General features: G+C 44.8%; 2 protein-coding genes and 1 pseudogene across 2 annotated transcripts in view; 2 read left to right on the forward strand and 1 right to left on the reverse strand.

Moving 5' to 3' along the window:
* Window positions 1-7: 7 nt before the first annotated feature.
* Window positions 8-3,433, reverse strand: LOC113058853 (RNA polymerase II-associated factor 1 homolog). Its single transcript, XM_026227113.1, has 14 exons — window positions 3,240-3,433; window positions 3,056-3,085; window positions 2,725-2,817; window positions 2,536-2,657; window positions 2,360-2,426; window positions 2,169-2,270; window positions 1,970-2,075; window positions 1,812-1,880; window positions 1,599-1,702; window positions 1,396-1,512; window positions 1,180-1,308; window positions 999-1,104; window positions 831-915; window positions 8-687 (listed from the first exon to the last, which is right to left on the reverse strand). Exons 1-14 carry the CDS (start codon window positions 3,284-3,286, stop codon window positions 383-385), a joined length of 1,482 nt encoding a protein of 493 aa, XP_026082898.1. The 5' UTR covers window positions 3,287-3,433; the 3' UTR covers window positions 8-382.
* A 2,355-nt stretch (window positions 3,434-5,788) lies between these two features.
* On the forward strand, window positions 5,789-10,272 carry LOC113058854 (suppressor of cytokine signaling 5-like; annotated as a pseudogene).
* A 272-nt stretch (window positions 10,273-10,544) lies between these two features.
* LOC113058856 (centrosomal protein of 164 kDa-like) overlaps window positions 10,545-19,378 on the forward strand; it is a 13,554-nt gene continuing 4,720 nt past the window's right edge. Inside the window, 19 exon segments of the mRNA XM_026227116.1 lie at window positions 10,545-11,254; window positions 11,604-11,715; window positions 11,799-12,030; window positions 12,260-12,355; window positions 12,447-12,515; window positions 12,597-12,674; window positions 12,820-12,921; window positions 13,120-13,743; window positions 14,356-14,409; window positions 14,500-14,562; window positions 14,650-14,717; window positions 14,917-15,165; window positions 15,168-15,554; window positions 15,682-15,768; window positions 17,823-18,006; window positions 18,077-18,151; window positions 18,578-18,700; window positions 18,794-18,937; window positions 19,229-19,312. Of these exon segments, the coding sequence (XP_026082901.1) occupies window positions 11,173-11,254; window positions 11,604-11,715; window positions 11,799-12,030; window positions 12,260-12,355; window positions 12,447-12,515; window positions 12,597-12,674; window positions 12,820-12,921; window positions 13,120-13,743; window positions 14,356-14,409; window positions 14,500-14,562; window positions 14,650-14,717; window positions 14,917-15,165; window positions 15,168-15,554; window positions 15,682-15,768; window positions 17,823-18,006; window positions 18,077-18,151; window positions 18,578-18,700; window positions 18,794-18,937; window positions 19,229-19,312 (2,913 nt within the window). The 5' untranslated portion in view covers window positions 10,545-11,172.

Below are 19,378 nucleotides of genomic sequence, written 5' to 3' on the forward strand. Positions count from 1 at the left end.
TCTGGAATACTAACAAAATCGTTGTTTATTTACAATGTTTACACTGTGATGAGGAAAAACCAGCAAATAAAGGTGCTCACTAATGAGAGATTCACTCAGTCCATGATGAAAGAGCAGAGAAATTAAACAGGAACACCTGACAGCAGATGAAAACTGAGTCAAACTACAGCAGCAGGAGACACACACACACACACACACACACACACAGACACACACACACACACACACACACACACACACTCTCTCAGCAAGAATCAATCTCACATGTCCAGGTCAAGCAGAATGTGTTTTCATATCAGAGACCCAACAGGGAGGGACAGAGTTAAACAGTATTAGTGCAGCAGCGGCTGGTGGGCGGGGCCAGGCGTGAGGTGTGGCCGTCTCATTGGCTGTCGCTGTCGTCGCTGGAGTCGGACGCTCTCTCGCTGCCGCTGTGCTGAACACTGCTGCTGTTACTCCTCGCTCGCTCACCCTCCTCATCCTCACTATCATCATCACTGCCGAAGATCTCCTCCTCGTCCCGCGCCTGCCGGTCCTCTCCGCTCTCGCTGCCGCTGCTCTTCCTCTCGCGCCGCTTGACCTCCTCCTCCTCCTCCTCCTCGTCTTCATCAGCGGGACGCTCCTCTTCCTCACGCTCAGACTCGCTCTCAGAGTTCTCAGAGTCGCTGGGCTTCTCACGCTCCTCACCTGAACACAGAAGAACTGTGACATTCACATCGGAGGAAGGTTCTCTCAACCACACATAACATCACGCACTGAACACTCATTCATAACCGTAACAATCACTGGAACTGAACAAATAATTACAACAGTGTGTGTGTGTGTGTTACCGGAGTCCTGCAGGTCTTTCTCCAGGTCCAGCTCCTCTTCTTCATCCTCAGGCTCGTGATTCTCCAGCTGAGCCTTGCGAGCCTCCTGTTCATCAGACACACACAGATCAGTGAACACATCTTCTGTGCAGACAAACTCAGTCTCAGATGAGTGTGATGTGATCTGACCTGAGCCTCCAGCTCCTTCTCGTTCATGTCTCTGTGTTTACACACCAGCACAGCGTTCGTAGACGACTGAGCGCCGACCTTCGCCCGCCGCTTGCTCAGACGCACCCTAACACACACACACACGGTCAGTAACACACGCAGAGCTGGAGTGGGCGGAGCCGTCTGTGTGATTGACAGATACCTGGTCTCCAGCTCATTATAATAAACTCCGTCTCCGTCTCTGAAGATGAAGAAGTAGTTCTCCTCGTATCCTTTACTGGCCTTGTTCTTCACGTTCCAGTTGTACTCGCGAGCGATCTTATAATCATACCTGCACACACACACACACACACACATCAGGATACCAGTATAGTTAAACAAACTCTTCTCTGATGAATGTGTTTGATGAGAGTCTCACAGTTCATCAGGCATGTACTCCAGATCCTCCTCCACGTCTCTCTTGCGTTTGCGCATCGTGTCCTCGTTAGGCAGGAAGTACGCCACAAACTGATTCCCCTCCTCGTCCATCATCCCCCTGAACACACACACACACACACACACATCAGGTCAGCTGACATCAGGACTCTGGTTTCTCAGGGGTCAGGGTTCACACACACACACCTGATCATGGCCTGTGACATCATGTCCACCCCCGCTGGTGCAGAAACATCTTTAGGAGCCGGATCAGAGTCAAAGATGACTTGAGCACACGGATTAATCCACATCTGTGAGAGAGAGAGACGGACAGATGTGAGCACTGAGTGAGTGAGTGTCTGTGTGTATGTGTCTGTGTGTGTGTTTGAGTGTGTGTGAGTGTGTCTGTGTGTCTGAGACCTTGAAGTCTGGGAAGACGGGCAGAACCTCCACCGGTGTGACTCTGGGTTTGCTGTAATGCTGGGCAATCTGGAAGATTCACACAGAAGAATGAATCAGAAACACATCAGACCAGAGCTGACATCACGTGTGTGTGTGTGTGATCTCCGTCCACTCACGGATTTCTGCGCGTCTTCAAACGTCTTCTCGATGGCTGCGATCTGACTGTCTCTGTCTTTGTAGATCTCTTCCTCTGTGAACTGCTGCTTCACGGACACACCGATCCTGCACACACACACACACACACACACACGGGGGTCACATGATGATCAGAGCGTCACACTGAGATGTCAGACAGACTGGTGGTGTCTCACTCACTTGACTTCCACCTTCTCGTTGGAGACGCCGTATCTGTTGAACTCGGTGGAGATGTACTCCGTCTTCCTCATCCATGGCACCACCTTCGCGTGTTGCTGGGACCTGAACACACACACACACACACACACACACACACTCGTCAGAGTCAGTGCTGGGGGTCAGAGGTCACAGGAGAAGTGATTCTCTCGCACCTCTTTGAGCTCGACGGAGCCTGAATCTCCTCCTCCAGCAGCTTCTCATCAGCAGAATCCAGCAGAACTGAAACACACACAAAGCAAGGCACCTTTATTCCCACCGCGCTTTATCTAGTGTGTACTGTGTTCAAGCAGTGTGTGTGTGTGTGTGTGTGTGTGTGTGTGAGACTCACTGCTGGGGTCAATGCGGTACGTGTCAGGGTTGATGAGGTCGATGGTGACGCCCAGATCTGGTTCGGTGAGCAGCTCGTGCCTGTGCTGTTTCTCCAGTGAGGTGGCTTTATACTGCACAAACCTGCGACACACAGCACACGGTCAGCGTGACGTATCTATCCCAGCAGCCCCTGCGAAGCGAGCCGTACCTGTGCTGGTCGAATGGATACGTGATGAACTTGGGATCGAAGGGGATATCCGGAAGACTGTTGCCATACTTCACTCTGCACACGACACCAGACCTGCGGCACACAAGAGGTTAAACACACCTCTGTTTCCAAACAGGTTTCCCTCTGTCAGCCCCGCCCCCTCTCTCACGTGATTGGCTGAGTCAGAGGCTGACATGCAGGTCACTCAAACAAAACACACTACACAGTACTGAAGAACACTGATGAAGAGCACTATTTAGGGAGGATAGGACAGGTGACACATCATCATCAGCATCATCATCATCATCATCATCATCATCATCATCAGTACCTCTCTGGGACGCTTCTGTGAGCTGAACTCCTGCAGGAAACACAAAACACACGTCACACACTCCTTGAGACATGAGGATATCTACATGAGACAGCTGCGATGGCTCTAATGAAACCCAGCAGAGCATTGAGCGTGATCAGGGGTTGTGTGTGTGTGTGTGTGTGTGTGTGTGTGTGTGTCTCACCGGTGTCCATCCTCCCGCTGCGCTTGTGTCTGTACAGTGGGAGCCATGCTGGAGAAAACACACAAATCACTAATAAACAGCGACAAAACACTCCAATAAAGAGTTTTAAACCGGTTTATCAACAGAAACAACAGCAGCGCGCGCTTCTCTCTGTGTGTCTCTGTGCGACTTCTGCGCCGTCTGCTGAAGGACCCCGCGCGGAGGAGCGGCTGCCCCGAGCGGCGCCTGCATCAAACTATGTTTACGCGTCCATGCATTTATAAGTTTATGTGATAGTTTACAGTGCTGGGGGAAGATACTTTTAAAACTATTACAATATCGCGTTACTTCCGCGATAAAGTAACTAATTATGTTACGTTTTATGGAAATTAATGCGTTGCGCTACTTTTCCTCTTTTTTTTTAGAAACAATAACAACAACAAAAGAGAAACGAATGTTATGTTTATCCAAAAATGCTCGTTAGTATAGTTTAATCGGGTCATAGAGGGTCAGCAGCTAATGGTTAATAAAATGGACTGTTTTTATTGATTTTGAGGAATACTGTACATCAGTGTTAATTGATGTAGAGCAGTTATATGAACAGAAGTGTTTATTTTAGTAGCGTGGATTATTAAAAACTAACGCATTCTTGTTTTTAAGAGACATACAATGCATTCTGTTTGCTTTGTTCGTTAATTGTGATTCTATGGTGTTATTTCATACAGTAAAGAAGAAAAATGTTAAACATTAAAAACAAACATGTGACCACACGTGATTTAACAACAAACCAGATTTATAAACGCTTCCTAACTCATGATATTTTGTGCATTAACTAATGTGAACACACTTGTTACGTGCAATAAAAGAGATTGTGCTTGTTTTTGTTCAGTGTAGAAAAGAAACCTCAGAAAACTCTATTTAAAACATATTTATTTTTATTATTAAGTAAAAAAGATAAACGGGTACAAAAATAGACAGGACAGTAGTTAGATAATCATTCATCCGGAGATATTAATGCTTATGAAACCCCAGCTAGTTAAAGAGATGAGCTGGTTAAACTCAGTCAGGTAAGGGTTTGTCACTGATCGTGTGAAAGAAACCTAAAGCGTCTGATGTTCCTGCGGCACACTGCTCATGTTCAGTGTGTTTCTGCTGAATCCCTCGACTCCATCCGCCTGCAGAACCATCACTCTCTGATGTCACGAGCATCTGCTGACCTCTGACCCCCCTCGTGTCCCCTCATGTGACCTGGCTCTCGTGCGATGACATCACTTCCTCAGGTCTGCATGTGCGCAGAAAGGTCAATTCTGTAGGAGAAGATGAGCAGGGTTTGCAGTAATGTAAGTTTCTCTTTATCTTTCCGTATCAAAAGCAGAACTAAAGCTCACCTGCTCAACACATAGAGGAACTGATCGGGGTCACCCGCAGACTCACTGCACACAAAACAAGACACGCTTTCACAACAGCACCACAGATAAGATATTAAAGACATCTTTGTGTTGAATTGTGACTGTCCTCCTCACAGACGGGAGAGTGTTCTTCACTGGCTCACACTTTATTTTACAGCGTAACTGAACAAAGTAAAATATTGTGAAAAACTGATAGTGTCTCAGTCTGCATCACGTTCATCACGGTTTATAATTAATAGATGAGTTAGCGCTGGACTCACCCTGAACCCCAGTGATAGAAAACCCGGTCCTGATAGTACAGACACAGGAAGAGCCAAACACTGATGGTCTCCAGCCAAAAGATCACGATCAGGAACCAGATCGAGGACAGCAGCAGCTCACACAGCATCCTGACACCTACAGACACCACCATCATCATCAGCATCTTCATCACACATCCTGACACCTACAGACATCATCATCATCATCATCACACATCCTGACACCTACAGACACCATCATCATCTTCATCATCACACATCCTGACACCTACAGATATCATCGTCATCACACATCCTGACACCTACAGACATCATCATTATCATCATCGTCCTCAGACAACAACAACAACAACAACAACAGAGAGTCCATCTGTAATAAACCACCTTGAACCAGTGAACGAGCTTGTGCGCGTTCCCGACCTCTCCTGTAATGAGCGAGTGTCTGTATGGACGTGATCGACTAGTTAATAAACAGAGTTAACAATGAAATGCAGCAGGAACAGCTTCTAGTGAATCCGATTGCGTTGAAGCGCCACTTCCGGGTATGCGCGCCGCGTTCCAATATAAAAGTCCTCATTTAAGAAGAATAATTAAAAACGTCCTTAACATCGGAATTTAATTTAAATATCAAAAACTATGTTCAAAAAGTCATATGAATCATGAAAAAAAATAATCCGAATAATTAATGATCCCAATTTCAGCGGTAAAACCTCAGTACAGATATATATTTAAAAAAAAACATTCAAAAGAGAGGTGTTTATTGTCAGAGACAATTTGTTATTATTTAACACCAGCCAAACATCAACAGTTAAACCGGATCCTTGGCATAACAGTTATAAAAACAATCCTCTTTCCGCTGTAATTCCGGAAGTATGGTCGGATGTCGGATCAGGAACAGGAAGTGAAGTCACCGCTGCGGCTGTGTGAGTTAGCTCGAGTCCAAGCGACTCTTCTGATTAAAGTTGAGTAATTAAAAGGGACTTCATGGTTGATTAAAGTCCGTGTGTGGTTGAGAAGCAGCGCTGCGTGGATCTTCAGCTGATATTACAGTAGTGTCTGTGAGTACTGTAGTATTACCGCGGTATATCGCTGATATCTCTCGGATTCACGCAGCTCTCTGGAAACATCTCGACTGGCGCATTGTTTGTTTGACATTCATTCCTTTTTTATTCAATTTTATAAAAGAAGAGGATCAAAAAGGATCAAAGTCACTCGTAATAAATGCCAGAGACTGCTGAGGGTGAGTGTCTTAGTTTAGTATTTATTAATATACTATTATAATATTGATTCATGTTTTAGATTCATATTTATAGTTTGAGTAATTTGATGTGATTTTGTAATTTTTATACGTCTTTTTAAATATTTTTTTGGCTTTATATTAATATTTTTTTATTTTATTACTTTCATTCTTTTATTAATATTTGTTTTTCAGTTTTCATTTAATATTTACATTTTATTTTACTTATACTGCTGTTCAAAAGTTTTTTATGGGTTTTTAAAAAAAAAATCTCTTCTGCTCACCAAGGCTGCATTTTTTTGATCAAAATACAGTATAACAGTGAAATATTATTCTAATGTAAATCATCTGTTCTCTGTTAAAGTGTAATCTATTTCTGTGATGCTCCGCTGTATTTTCAGCATCATTCCTCCAGTCTTCAGTGTCACATGATCTTCAGAAATCAGAATAATATGATGATTTACTGCTCAAGAAACACTTCTGATTATTATCAATGTTGAACACAGTTGTGCTGCTCAATATATGCCACTCTTTATCAATTTAACACATCCTTACTGGATGAAATCATAAAATAAATAAATAAATACTGATCCCCTTTTAAACTTTATAACTGTAGTGTATATTGTAACAAAATCTTTGTTTCAAATAAATGCTGTACTTCTGAGCTTTCTGTTCATTCTGTGAATCCTGAAAAATCAAATGCATCACAGTTTCCACAGAAATATTGAGCAGCACAACTGTGTTCAACACTGATAATAATCTCAAATGTTTCTTGAGCAGTAAATCATCATATTATTCTGAATTATAACTAAACTGAAACAGTACAGCAGCAGAATAAACACGATCAGAAACAAGCGTCCGTTCAGCGAGCTGTTCTCTCGTTTAGTCTCAGAGGGGAAATGGTTTATCTGTTTTCTCCACAGACTGAAATCATGGAGCGCAGCTGAACGAACACATCCACAGCCGAGTCATGTCTCTGCCGGAGGAAGCAGGGGATCGTGGGAAGGAGCGGGAGCGCGGCGCACGTCCCAAGGTTCGTCAGAGCCGCTCCGAGGAGAGACGAGACGGAGGGAGGCGGAAGAGCAGGACAAGGAAGAAGAAGAGCCACCCGTCACATGACCTGACCTCGGAGCGGCCCTTGAGCGACGGCTTCCAGTACGGAGATCTGCTGGAGTCCAGCTCATCCTCTCAGGTCCTGGGATCGTCCGGATCCCTGCTGTCCGAAACCGGTCTCCACCAAACACTCCCTCGCCTCTGACTCCAGGAGCAGCAGGACGCTCCGCCAGAAGATCCAGGACGCAGTGGGCCAGTGTTTCCCCATCAAGAGCCAAGTCCTGTCCCCCTCGCCGTCCTCCAGGCGTAAGATCCTCCTCAGCGAGCTCATGCTGGACAGCTGTCCGTTCCCCGCCGGCTCGGACCTGGCACAGAAGTGGTACCTCATCAAGCAGCACACGGCTCCCATCTCTCAAGCTCCGGTTCTAGACTCCCGACCCACGCTTGCTGTGGAGGACGAGGACGACCGCTTACGAGAGAGACGCCGGATTAGCATCGAGCAGGGAGTCGAACCTCCACCCAACGCTCGGATACACACCTTCGAAGTGACGGCGCAAATCAACCCTCTTTACAAGCTCGGACCCAAACTAGCTCCGGGGATGAATGAGTTAGCCGGAGATGAGCGTGCGACCCTGCTCCTGCAGAGATGTTTGGAGATGCTGGATGAGGTCACTGCGTCCAGCACACCGTCTGACCCGGACTCGACCGCTGCGTCCCCGTCCTCACGCTCCCTCTCCGTCACGCCTCTCGTTCAGCCGGACAGTCCCAAATCACTCCACGGATTCCATCGCATCCACACACAGATCGACTACATCCACTGTCTAGTCCCGGATCTGCTCCGGATCACTAACCTGCCGTGCTACTGGGGCGTCATGGACCGATACCAAGCCGAAACACTGCTGGAAGGCAAACCCGAAGGAACGTTCCTCCTGCGTGACTCTGCTCAGGAAGACTACCTGTTCTCGGTCAGCTTCCGGAGGTACGGACGCTCGCTGCACGCACGGATCGAGCAGTGGAACCATAACTTCAGCTTCGACGTGCACGACCCCAGTGTGTTCCACGCTCCCACCGTCACCGGTCTGCTGGAGCACTACAAAGACCCCAACTCCTGCATGTTCTTCGAGCCGCTGCTGTCGAACCCCATCCACCGCTCGCAGCCCTTCAGCCTGCAGCGCATCTGCCGCGCCGTCATCAGCAGCAGAACCTCGTACGACGGCATCAACGCTCTGCCGCTGCCCAGCGCTCTGAAGGAGCACCTGAAGGAGTACCACTACAAGCAGCGTGTGCGCATCCGCAGACTGGACACCTGCTGGGACTGACCGACTGACCACACGTGCCCTGATCGAACCACGCCAGTGCCTTCCCCACGCTTCTCACTGTGAGCGCTGAACGCTGTTAGCTCTTCCTTATGACAATGAACGGAGTAACACTGAATCTGTATTCTGTATTTATGATCGTTCTCAAGACGAGGGAGTTAAGACCCGTTCAGGCCGAGAGCGATAACTGTAACGATGATTATAACACTGACTAGGGCTGCACAACTACGCAATCGTTCAAAGTCCTCTCCTGTTATTCTGCGTCCTTTACTTTCTACATCTTATCTTAAGGGTTTGTCAGTGTTTTAATTTTAGTTTTATGTAACATTATAATACGATTCATATTTTTACTTTTTTTTTATGATTTAAAGAAACCAATTCGATTTATGGTTGACATTCGTGGGTTAATACTGTAGAACCGTACAAAGTTTTTCAGCTTGTTTATTTTCATATAAGAATAAGGCATGCAGTTGCATCAAACAATGGTATAAACATAATATAGGTTTAATTGTTATAAGCGTAATTAACATCGCAATTACAAATTCAAGGGAATAATGAAGAGTTATGATCTTTGCCATAATTGTGCAGCCCTACACTGACGTAACCCTTCCGCTGACCATTGAATGTCCATTTTTAAATTATATTAGGTGTCATTTTTATCAAGAACATATATTAAATAATCTTCCCTCGAAACGCCATTGGGATAGTTTTGAGAAGCGATTGGCAGGTTTTGTTTTAAACACTGTGTAACACTGACTCTAAAGTTGACTTTTACGATATTGATCGACTATAACTATGTTACATTGAATATAATGATGACTTTATGTTAAACGGAACAACCACAACAGCGATAATTATAACGATAATTATATTAGCGCGCACATAATTAACGGTCCGTTTATTTTAAGGGCGTGCTGTCGCTTTAAATTCTCAAGCGCTGTAAAGTTGGTGGATTCTGATTGGCTGTCGGTGTTTTTATCGTTCATCAGCTGAAATCGTTTCTCTGTTGTGATTGTAATAGTGCTGACATGCTGTTCTCTCGGAGTTAGAGTTATTATTAAAAGCTATCGCTACAGTTATCGTTCTTTAATTCCTCGCATCAGATGACGTCAGAGATCTCGATCTTCATCACATCAGTCTCTCACTCATTCCACACACAAACGGGCGATTAGAGTTTGAATCCGGATTCTCTGGTTTTCCATCTGAGCGTCAGAAACGGATTGGAGAAACGCTCATTCATTCATCATTCTTTCCACTCCATTGCTTTTAATGTTCTTAATGTTCTGTTTCTGTGTTTTATTGCAATCCCACAATTGATTTATTTAATCTAGAAACCAAATATTTTAGCATTTTCAACTACTGAAACCTCATTGAAAAACAACAGCAACGAGTGAATCTTCAACAACAGGTCTATTAGAAATGCTTGTAAAACTCTGACCATGTTAAAGATGTTCCAGAAACTGCAGCACTGAATCTGAACCGAAGGATGTGTTTGGAGACTAAACTAAATCAGATCAGCCGGATGTTTTCTATGAAATGGATTGCTTTTTGTTTTGTGTCGGTTTCAGGAGGACCATCATGAATGTCACAAACTTCTTGCCTGTTTTTTTTTGTTGTTGTTTGTTTGACACTGGTATTTATTTATTTTCTATTTAAGGCTTGCCTAATATTCTTAACATTTTCCTTATGTATTTCTGATTTATTAAAGCCAAGTGTGAATAATTGTATTGATGTGTATGGTTTAAAAAAGCACATATTAATAAACTATGTTGTATCTTTTCTCACTCTCTGGTGGTGTTTTTGCTATTTCTGTTTACCTGAAATAATAAAAGACATGTTAAATCCGGTAGCAATGCTACAAAAAGAGCTCTTAAATAATAATTATTTATTTATTATAGTTGAAATATTATAATGAAAGTATTGGAAAGTTCACGCTTCTATCTTAGAAGCTCTTGGATACCTTCCTTATTTTATAATCGATTAAAATAAAAATAGTTTACATGTTTAGTTGTATATTCGTTATGGCGTGTACGCGCATGCGTCGCTGAGGGACTTTTATTGTGAAACGCGCCTTCATGTTCCGGTCTGTTGCTGTGATGGAGACGCGCCTCGGATTTTAAACTTTCTGTTTGAAATATAGAAAATCCTCTGAAATCATTAAATATCCGAGAGCTGAAGCTGTACGATCACACAATGATTTTAAAACTGATTTTTAAATGAGGCCGTGGGATCCGAGAGCAGGTTAGGATTAAACTAATCGCGTTAAATAATCAGCTATTATTATTAAAACGATTGTACTTTATAATTAACAAGCGCGACACTCACTGTTTAACTTTGTGTTTACTGATGATTTGTTTTCATATAGTTTTGTATAGTCTTTTAATTTATTCGTTCAGGCTTGTATTTTAATTAGACCGATCTTAACTAAAGCCCTTTTTATATGTTTTGACATGGTTATTATTATCAAAGAACAGCGATTCGACCGTGTTTCTGAGGTGAACACAAACCGCTCGCTGTCGATATTATGAAGGGTGAATTTAATAAGCAGTTATTTTATCGGTAATAACGTTATTTGCGCGATGTGGTGTGTTTGTGAAGTTTTAATTTGAAGTAATTTAGTGAAATCAATTGAAGGCCAGTAACCGCTCTAGTGCGCGCTCCTGTCACGCCGCCGTCACCATGACGACCACGGGGCTGCGCATCGGAGATCAACTGGTGCTGGAGGAAGACTATGATGAGAACTACATCCCTTCAGAGCAAGGTTACACTACAGAACTGACACACACACGCTCACTCTCTCACTCATGCACACGCAGGTACACTCTCTCACACAGACACACACACTCTGTTACACACTATCTCTCACACACACACACACACACATTCACAAAAAAAGAAATGTCTCAATGTTTTTGTTCATATAATGGAAATCTTATGTTTTTTGGTTTCCAACATTCTTCAGAATATCTTCTATCATGTTTCAATGAGAAAGTCAGTCATACAGGTTTGAAGTGACATGAGGAGAGTAAATGCTGGTGTTTGTTGGCGTGTCATGAGAACACGCGTGCTGATGGTCCGTGTGTGTGTGTGTGTGTGTGTGTGTGTGTCAGAGATCCATGAGTACGCGGTGGAGATCGGTATCGACCCCGAGCGTGAGCCTGAGCTGCTGTGGTTGGCCAGAGAGGGGATGGTGGCACCGCTGCCGACCGAGTGGAAACCATGGTAACACACGCTTGCATTACACATGCACATGTTTTCACATGGGGACAGGAAGTGAGTCTGTGTGTGTGTGTGTGTGTGTTCAGTCAGGACGTCACCGGTGAGGTGTACTACTTTAACTTCTCCACCGGTCAGTCCACCTGGGATCATCCGTGTGATGAACACTACAGACAGCTGGTGGAGCAGGAGCGCGAGCGCAACCAACACGCCACAGCCCCCAGCGCCCTGAAGAGAGACAAGGACAAGAAGAAGAAGAAGGACAAGAAAGACAAGAAGAAGGACAAGAAGAAGGAGCTGGAGGAAGTCAGAGCTCCAGGGGTGAGAACATCATCTTGCAGCAGCATACAGACGTCTCCTCTGCTCACCAGAGCTGTGTTTATCTGATCAAAAATACTGTAAAAACAGTGAAATATTATTCTAATGTAAAACACTTGTTTTCTGTGTGAATCTGTGTTAAAGTGTAATTCTGTGATACTCCGCTGTATTTTCAGCATCATTCCTCCAGAAATCGTTCTCATGTGAATGATACATCTCTCTCTCTCTGCAGGTGCTGGCTCCTCTCGCTCCTCTCCGTGCTCTCTCTGACGCTCCTGTCGCTCCTCTCAGAGGATCTGGACTCCAGCCGCTCAAAACCTCTCTCAGGGTAAAGCGTCAGGAATCTCAGGATTATCAATGTATTGAGTCGTGATTATGATGTTGATTGCTGCTGGTGTGTGTGTGTGTGTGTGTGTCAGGCTGCTGCTGTCAGGAGCGTTCAGGAGGAGAGGAGCGCTGAGGAAGACGAGGAGATCTCTGAGGAAGAGGTGAGTCTGAAACACAATCTCACACACACACACACTGACCGCTGGATCAGATCTGACTGTGTGTGTGTGTGTGTGTGTTAGAGGCCGAGGGACTCAGCCGGACTCCTGCAGAACCTCCATCTAGATCTGGACGCTCTGGGAGCAGGACTGCAGTACGAGGTGAACACACGGTTAATCACGGGGGTGTCAGACTCAGCCCTAATCACACACACCTGATCCAGCTGATCTAGGCCTTCAGGCTGATCCTAAAACTACACCATGTGTGTGATGTGTGTGTGTGTGTGTGTGTGTGTGTGTGTCTCAGGACAGTGAGGTCAGTGTGACGGTTCCTCCTGAAGAAAGAACAGAACCTGAACTACAGGATTTGGCCCTGTCCAGAGATCACACTCCAGAAGCTCCTTCAGAGGTACCTGTGTTTCTCTCTCTCTCTCTCGCTGTCTCTCTCTCTCTCTCTCTCTCGCTGTCTCTCTCTCTCTTTCTTGCTCGTCTCCGTTCGTTTTTCAGTGTGTCTTTGTTGATAATACGCCTGTGTTTGAGGAATCTCCATGTGACCTCACACCCGTCTGTCTGTCCTTCTGTCTCTAACTCCATCCCTCACTGTAAGGACTCGTTGCGTGGACATCACCTTTGTTCCACAGCAGCTTCACGACCTCTGACCCCGGATGCTGCGGCATCCATCGGCCGAGAGGAAGACGAGCAGAAACAGACAGATGAGGAAGAGACTGAGGATGATGAACAGATTGAGAGATTTAACAGTCCTGAAGAGAAGCAGAAGGACCAGACGGAGCTAGAAGAAGAGAGTAAAGATGAAGAAAACAGACAGATCAGAGATGAAGAGACCGAGGACCAAAGACACAGGGAGGAAGAGAGTGATGAGATCAGTGAGCAGATTGAGAGATTTAACAGTCCTGAGGAGGAGGAGAGGACCGGAGAAGAGAAAGATCAGGCCGGGAGGAAAGATGAAGGAAACGTGGGAGAGCTGATTGAACGAGAAGAACTAGATGAAACGCACAGACAGGACGGTAGAACTGAACACAGAGAAGACGAGGCTGTGAGAAGTGTGTCCTGTGAGGAAGAGGAGGAGAGTGTTTCTGAGCATGAGGAAGAGCGGAGAGAGAGAGCAGAGGTGTGTGAGATCGAACACTTTCAGAATAACCGCTCTCGTCCTCCAATCACACGCAGTAAAGCAGGGAAGTCTCTGCCTCAGTGGAATCCAGTGTCCAGTGAGGTAGGACTGAGTGCTCCGCCCCGGCCCACAAGCCCCGCCCACCACACATGCCCCGCCCCCATCCCATCTGTGTTTGTGTTTGGGTGCTTCGCTCCGTCCTGACACATGCAGCGCTGGAGTCTGTGTTCATCAACCTCTGGAGGCTGATTCGTGATTCGTTCGTTCTGTGTTTGTGTGTCAGTGATTCACTGCAGAGAGGGGGTGTGTCTCAGCACAGTCATGTGACCTCAAGAGCACCTATCAGGATCAGGCTCTCTGAAGGATCAGATCTTCTGCATAAACACAGTCACTTAAGAACTAGTCTAACAGTTAGTCAAGCGGTAATTAGATCAGTTTACCCCTTTTATGAAACTGACTTCTAGTTATGAACAGTCTTGAAGAAAGAAATAAAATGACTAACTAGTAAGACTAGTTTAAGCAGCCGGCTACAGCCAATCAGAGCTCCTTTCTGCAGCAGAATCTCCCAGCATCCTCTCCACGTACTGCTCTGTGTCTGTGTGTATGTGTGTATTTGTACAGTATTCAAACCATTACACCTATGGAGTGTGTGTGTGTGTGTGTGTGTGTGTGTGCTGATGTACGCGTCTGACATCATGTCCTGTTCTGTGACAGGAGTCTGAGGATGGAGGAGCAGCTGCGTCGCTCTCATCCGCTGATAATGTACAGGTATGACCTCTCACACACACTCACTCTCACACACACACACACACACACACACACTCACACTTATATTTCACTTTTTGTGTGTTTCCTAAGGCTGGTTTCCGCTCCAAACTCTCAGAGAATGTGTTTGATCTGCTGGATCTGTCACCTGCAGTGGTAACACACACACACACACCGTTATATTCCCAACTCAACAGGTTTAAAGACTCATCCAGTCTCTCTCTGTGTATGTGTGTCTCTCAGGACAGGAAGGAAGTGAAGGGTGAGGCAGATGTGGACCGCTGTGTGGACGTCTCTGATTCTGCAGACCGGTGTGTGTGTGATGATGATGGTATAATTAGGGATGAGCATTGTATACCAGATGACTGAACCCTAACTGAACAGAATATGCTATTTGCTGTTATTTCAGTTAATGTTTATTTTATTCATAATGCAAGGTACTTTTTAAATGTTTTTTAAAATGGTTTCGGTTCTTAGTGAGTGAAAATGAAGATGTGTGTCTCCTCTCAGACGTCTGCTTGAAAACGTGATGTTAGCTGAGACGCCGCCGTCACGCTACGCTGCCTCCACATCCGCCGATGACATCATCAGCACCTCATCACATGACCAGAGACCTCCGCCCTCTCGCAGCAGAACCGACACCACTGACCGAGAGAAACGAGAACGAGAAGGGGACGAGAGAAGAGACAAGAAGAGAGGGAGAAAGAGGAGAGGAAGAGACGAGAAGAGAGGGAGGAAGCGGAGAGGAAGAGACGAGAAGTGATGGAAGAAGAGGATAGGAAGAGACGGGAACGAGAGGGGGATGAGAGGAAGAGACGAGAAGAGAGGGATGAAGAGGAGAGGAAGAGACTGGAAGAGAGGGAGGAAGCGGAGAGGAAGAGACGAGAAGTGATGGAAGAAGAGGATAGGAAGAGACGGGAACGAGAAGGGGACGAGAGGAAGAGATGTGAAGAAATGGAGGAAGAGGAGAGGAGACGGGAAGAGGAGAGGAAGAGACTGGAGGAGGATGCAGAGAGACAGATGGAGGAGGAGAGGGGCAGACTGATGGAGGAGATGCAGAGGAGACTGCAGCTGCTCAGAGACGCTCTGATGAAGGATGAGGAGGAAGAGGAGCGCCGGATGAAGGAGGAGAGCGCAGAGCAGCTCAGGTCAGTCACTACTGCATTGTGGGTGCGCTGTAGAAGCATGTAACGCCATGCCGACGGTCAGGATGTTGATCAAACTCACCGTCTCAATGTAGCAGATCACATGACACGGATCACGTATGTGTTTCAGGGTTCTGAAGGAGCAGATACTCAAACAGAGACGAGACGAGGAGGAGCGGATGAACAAGGAAATGCACAACCAACTACAACGGATTAGGTACACACATACACACACACTATATCACCATCAGTGCACACTATATCACACTATATTACCATCAGTGCATACTATATCACACTATATCACCATCAGTGCACACTATATCAAACTATATCACCATCAGTGCACACTATATCACACTATATCACCATCAGTGCATACTATATCACACTATATCACCATCAGTGCACACTATATCAAACTATATCACCATCAGTGCACACTATATCACACTATATCACCATCAGTGCATACTATATCACACTATATCACCATCAGTGCACACTATATCAAACTATATCACCATCAGTGCACACTATATCACACTATATCACCATCAGTGCATACTATATCACACTATATCACCATCAGTGCACACTATATCAAACTATATCACCGTCAGTGCATACTATATCACACTATATCACCATCAGTGCACACTATATCAAACTATATCACCGTCAGTGCATACTATATCACACTATATCACCATCAGTGCACACTATATCAAACTATATCACCGTCAGTGCATACTATATCACACTATATCACCATCAGTGCACACTAAATCACACTATATCACCATCAGTGCACACTATATCAAACTATATCACCATCAGTGCACACTATATCACACTATATCACCATCAGTGCACACTATATCACACTATATCACCATCAGTGCACACTATATCACACTATATCACCATCAGTGCATACTATATCACACTATATCACCATCAGTGCACACTATATCAAACTATATCACCGTCAGTGCATACTATATCAAACTATATCACCGTCAGTGCATACTATATCACACTATATCACCATCAGTGCACACTATATCAAACTATATCACCGTCAGTGCATACTATATCACACTATATCACCATCAGTGCACACTATATCAAACTATATCACCGTCAGTGCATACTATATCACACTATATCACCATCAGTGCACACTATATCAAACTATATCACCGTCAGTGCATACTATATCACACTATATCACCATCAGTGCACACTAAATCACACTATATCACCATCAGTGCACACTATATCAAACTATATCACCATCAGTGCACACTATATCACACTATATCACCATCAGTGCACACTATATCACACTATATCACCATCAGTGCACACTATATCACACTATATCACCATCAGTGCACACTATATCACACTATATCACCATCAGTGCACACTATATCACACTATATCACCATCAGTGCACACTATATCACACTATATCACCATCAGTGCACACTATATCAAACTATATCACCGTCAGTGCATACTATATCACACTATATCACCATCAGTGCACACTATATCAAACTATATCACCGTCAGTGCACACTATATCACACTATATCACCATCAGTGCACACTATATCACACTATATCACCATCAGTGCACACTATATCAAACTATATCACCGTCAGTGCACACTATATCACACTATATCACCATCAGTGCACACTATATCACACTATATCACCATCAGTGCACACTATATCACACTATATCACCATCAGTGCACACTATATCACACTATATCACCATCAGTGCACACTATATCACACTATATCACCATCAGTGCATACTATATCACACTATATCACCATCAGTGCACACTATATCAAACTATATCACCATCAGTGCATACTATATCACACTATATCACCATCAGTGCACACTATATCAAACTATATCACCGTCAGTGCATACTATATCACACTATATCACCATCAGTGCACACTATATCACACTATATCACCATCAGTGCATACTATATCACACTATATCACCATCGGTGCACACTATATCACACTATATCACCATCAGTGCACACTATATCACCATCAGTGCACACTATATCACCATCAGTGCACACTATATCACCATCGGTGCACACTATATCACCATCGGTGCACACTATATCACCATCGGTGCACACTATATCACCATCGGTGCACACGGGCACAGTCTATATCACCATCGGTACATGCACTCATCTATCCCACATGTGTGTTTAGGCTTGAGAATGAGGTGAAGCTGCAGGAGCTGCGTTCAGAGCTGGAGGCGGAGCAGGAGAGGGTGGAGACTCAGAGGAGGAGGGACCTGGAGTGCCTGAGGGAGGAGTCAGAGGAGGAGCTCCGGGCAGAGAGGAGGCGGCTACAAGAGAAGAAGGAGGAGCAGCTGACCTCCATCAGACTACAGGTGTGTGTGTGGGTGTGGGTGTGTGTGCAAGAGCGTCTGTGTGCGTTTAACACTCTGATGTGTTTGTCAGGCTAAACTGAGTGACACACAGAAGGATTTGAGGAGGACACGACCAGAACAACCTTTAGTAGAGTACCAGAGAGAGGTACAACACACACATGTACACACGCTATTACTGCTACTAAATATAAATATTATACACAAAAAGGAATATTACTATTGCAATGTTTTCTGTACTACGATTTTAGCATTTAAGACAAAAACAAAAATTTTAAATATACTTTTTTTTTTATGGTACAATTGTAAAATTCCTTAATTTCTTCAGTTTCAAAAGTTTAGTCATCCAACTTTTATTATGATGGAAAACCACCGGACTGAGCCTTAAAGCCTTCTCTATGGTTGATGAGCATTTCTAATTACAAGTTTAAGCACATGCTTCACTCAGAAACAGTGCACAGATCTTTATATTCTTCATCACAGCTTTTGTCATGTGATAACTGCACTAAGCCCTATTGGGATTATATTTCTGATATTGTGCAGCCCTGACGAGTGTGTGTTCATGTGTGTTTAGCTCACAGATGTGCTGCAGGAAGTCCGTGAGGAAGTCGAGAGAGATCACAGGAGGAAACTAGAACAGCTGAAGGAGGAACATCAACAGGAGCTACAGAACCTGAGAGAGACACACCTGGAGCAGGTACAACACACACACACACACAGTGGCAAGCTATGTGTTAGTCTGATTTACATAGAGATGTTGAGATCTGTGTGTGTGTGTGTGTGTGTGCAGGAGAGCAGGGAGCGGGAGCGTCTGCTGGATTCTCTTCAGAAGGAGAGAGACGCTGTGATCTCCACACACACAACACAACTACACAAACTACAGCACACACTGGACACACAGCTGCAGGAGACACGCAGGACACACTCGCAGAAGGTCAGCGCAGCACACACACACACACACGCACTCTGTCAGTGAGTGTGTTCATGATCATTCACCTCTGATATGAAGAATAAAGTGAACGTGCACCCATAACAAACACTGTATCAGAGAATGGATTTTTAATAATCGTAGAATGGCTTAATGTTTATTGATTTGATCATATACTCATCCAGACAGTGTTTACAGACAGACTCCGCCCACACACTCCTCTGATTGGCTGTGATCTGGTGTGGACAGACAGATTGCTTGTTGCTGTAGTGTGTGTGTGTGTGTGTGTGTGTGTAGGAGTCAGAGCTACAGGAGTGGAAGGAGAAGCTGGAGACACAAACCAAAGAACTTCACACTCAGGAGACTGAACTTCAGTCAAAGGTACAGAACTGTGCTTTATTTGAATTCTTCATTCTAATGATTATATGCCATACAGTTTGGTTATTA

Source organism: Carassius auratus, chromosome 40, assembly GCF_003368295.1.
Source record: "Carassius auratus strain Wakin chromosome 40, ASM336829v1, whole genome shotgun sequence".
NCBI classification, from domain to species: domain Eukaryota; kingdom Metazoa; phylum Chordata; class Actinopteri; order Cypriniformes; family Cyprinidae; genus Carassius; species Carassius auratus.